We start from the raw sequence: 1,224 nt of genomic DNA, 5'->3' as shown, positions 1-1,224 counted from the left end.
TTTCCAAGAAGAACTAAATTCATTCGTAGCACCGTTATACTAGTGTTTAGTGCTGCTAAAGATCTACTCTGACTTAGTTCTAGCGCTGACGAAGTTGTGGTAATCGAGAGTGACGCCCAAGTTACTCGGGTGGTTCCGATCAGTGCTTTCTACTAAAACATCGATAATTATAGGATTCAAATCTTCAGCCATCCATTTCTCGAATTGTTCGTCTTGCAAGTCGGAGACCAATTGCTTCACATCTCGGGTCTTAGCTTCACGTTTTGCATCGTACAGCATTCGCGCCAAATCCATGCGTTGAAAGTGCTCCTCCAATTCCGAGATAACTGCAAACTTTTCCGGAGTTTCCTTGTGCTTGTTCAGCTTGTTGACGTACGAGATCCAAGTAGTTAGCGCTGGATCCTCAAAAATACCATCAACTTTCTTTTCAAGCTTGAGAATGTCAAACACGTCGTCTGCTGTTTTTCCTTGATTTCGCCACAGTTCTTCCTCCAATTTTGAAGCTATGTTCTTCATAGTCACCCTATCCTTTGCTTGGATAATCATATTCTCCAGACTTTCGGCAGAGTAGTGTTTCTTCATCACCGAGAACAGCAACTCATCTGCATTGGCCTTGTCTAGTTTCATTGCGTAGGAAGTCCACGTGCCAAACATTGGACTTTCAAAGATCTTGTCGCCTTCCTTGTTTAGTTTAAGAAGGTTGTAGATATCATCCACGGAACTGCCAGCCCTGACCCAATTGTTCAATTGAGCTTTTCGCAATGTATCAAATAGACCCTGCGCGCTAAGATCACGTCTAGCCGCGACAAGCGCCTTCACAAACCCAGCATCGCCTACTTGTGTCTTCAGTTTCATGTACAACAATTCATTCGGATCCTGCTTGAGTTTTTCCACATACGAAAACCATAAGTTCAGAAGAGGGTTTTTCAGGATTTCATCTCCTGTGTCGGCATGAAGCTTAAGAAGCTTGAAAACATCATCAGCTGTCTTTCCATCTCTCACCCAGGTTTTAAGCTGATCTTGCTCAAGCTTGCCAGCTATTCTGTAAGTACCCCCACCAGCTTTCGCTGTTAGTAACACGTTTGCTAGCTCGTCGTCGCTATAATGCCTGGTTAGCTTGAGCAACAACATATGGTAAGGGTCATCCTTTCCAAGCTGTGTAACGTATGTGATCCAGGTGCTCAGCGCTGGATTTTCCAAAAGTCCGTCTCCCTTCTCAGCGTT

General features: G+C 44.3%; 1 protein-coding gene across 1 annotated transcript; it reads right to left on the bottom strand.

Annotated features, from left to right (window-relative positions):
* Positions 1-63: 63 nt before the first annotated feature.
* PPTG_19511 (hypothetical protein) lies at positions 64-1,131 on the bottom strand (the record flags this gene model as incomplete). Its single annotated transcript, XM_008918065.1, has 1 exon — positions 64-1,131. One exon carries the CDS (start codon positions 1,129-1,131, stop codon positions 64-66), a length of 1,068 nt encoding a protein of 355 aa, XP_008916313.1.
* Positions 1,132-1,224: the final 93 nt, after the last annotated feature.

This window comes from Phytophthora parasitica (assembly GCF_000247585.1).
Source record: "Phytophthora parasitica INRA-310 unplaced genomic scaffold supercont2.136, whole genome shotgun sequence".
NCBI lineage: Eukaryota > Oomycota > Peronosporomycetes > Peronosporales > Peronosporaceae > Phytophthora > Phytophthora nicotianae.
Note: the sequence above shows the minus strand (reverse complement) of the source record. Positions and strands in the feature narration are given on the sequence as shown.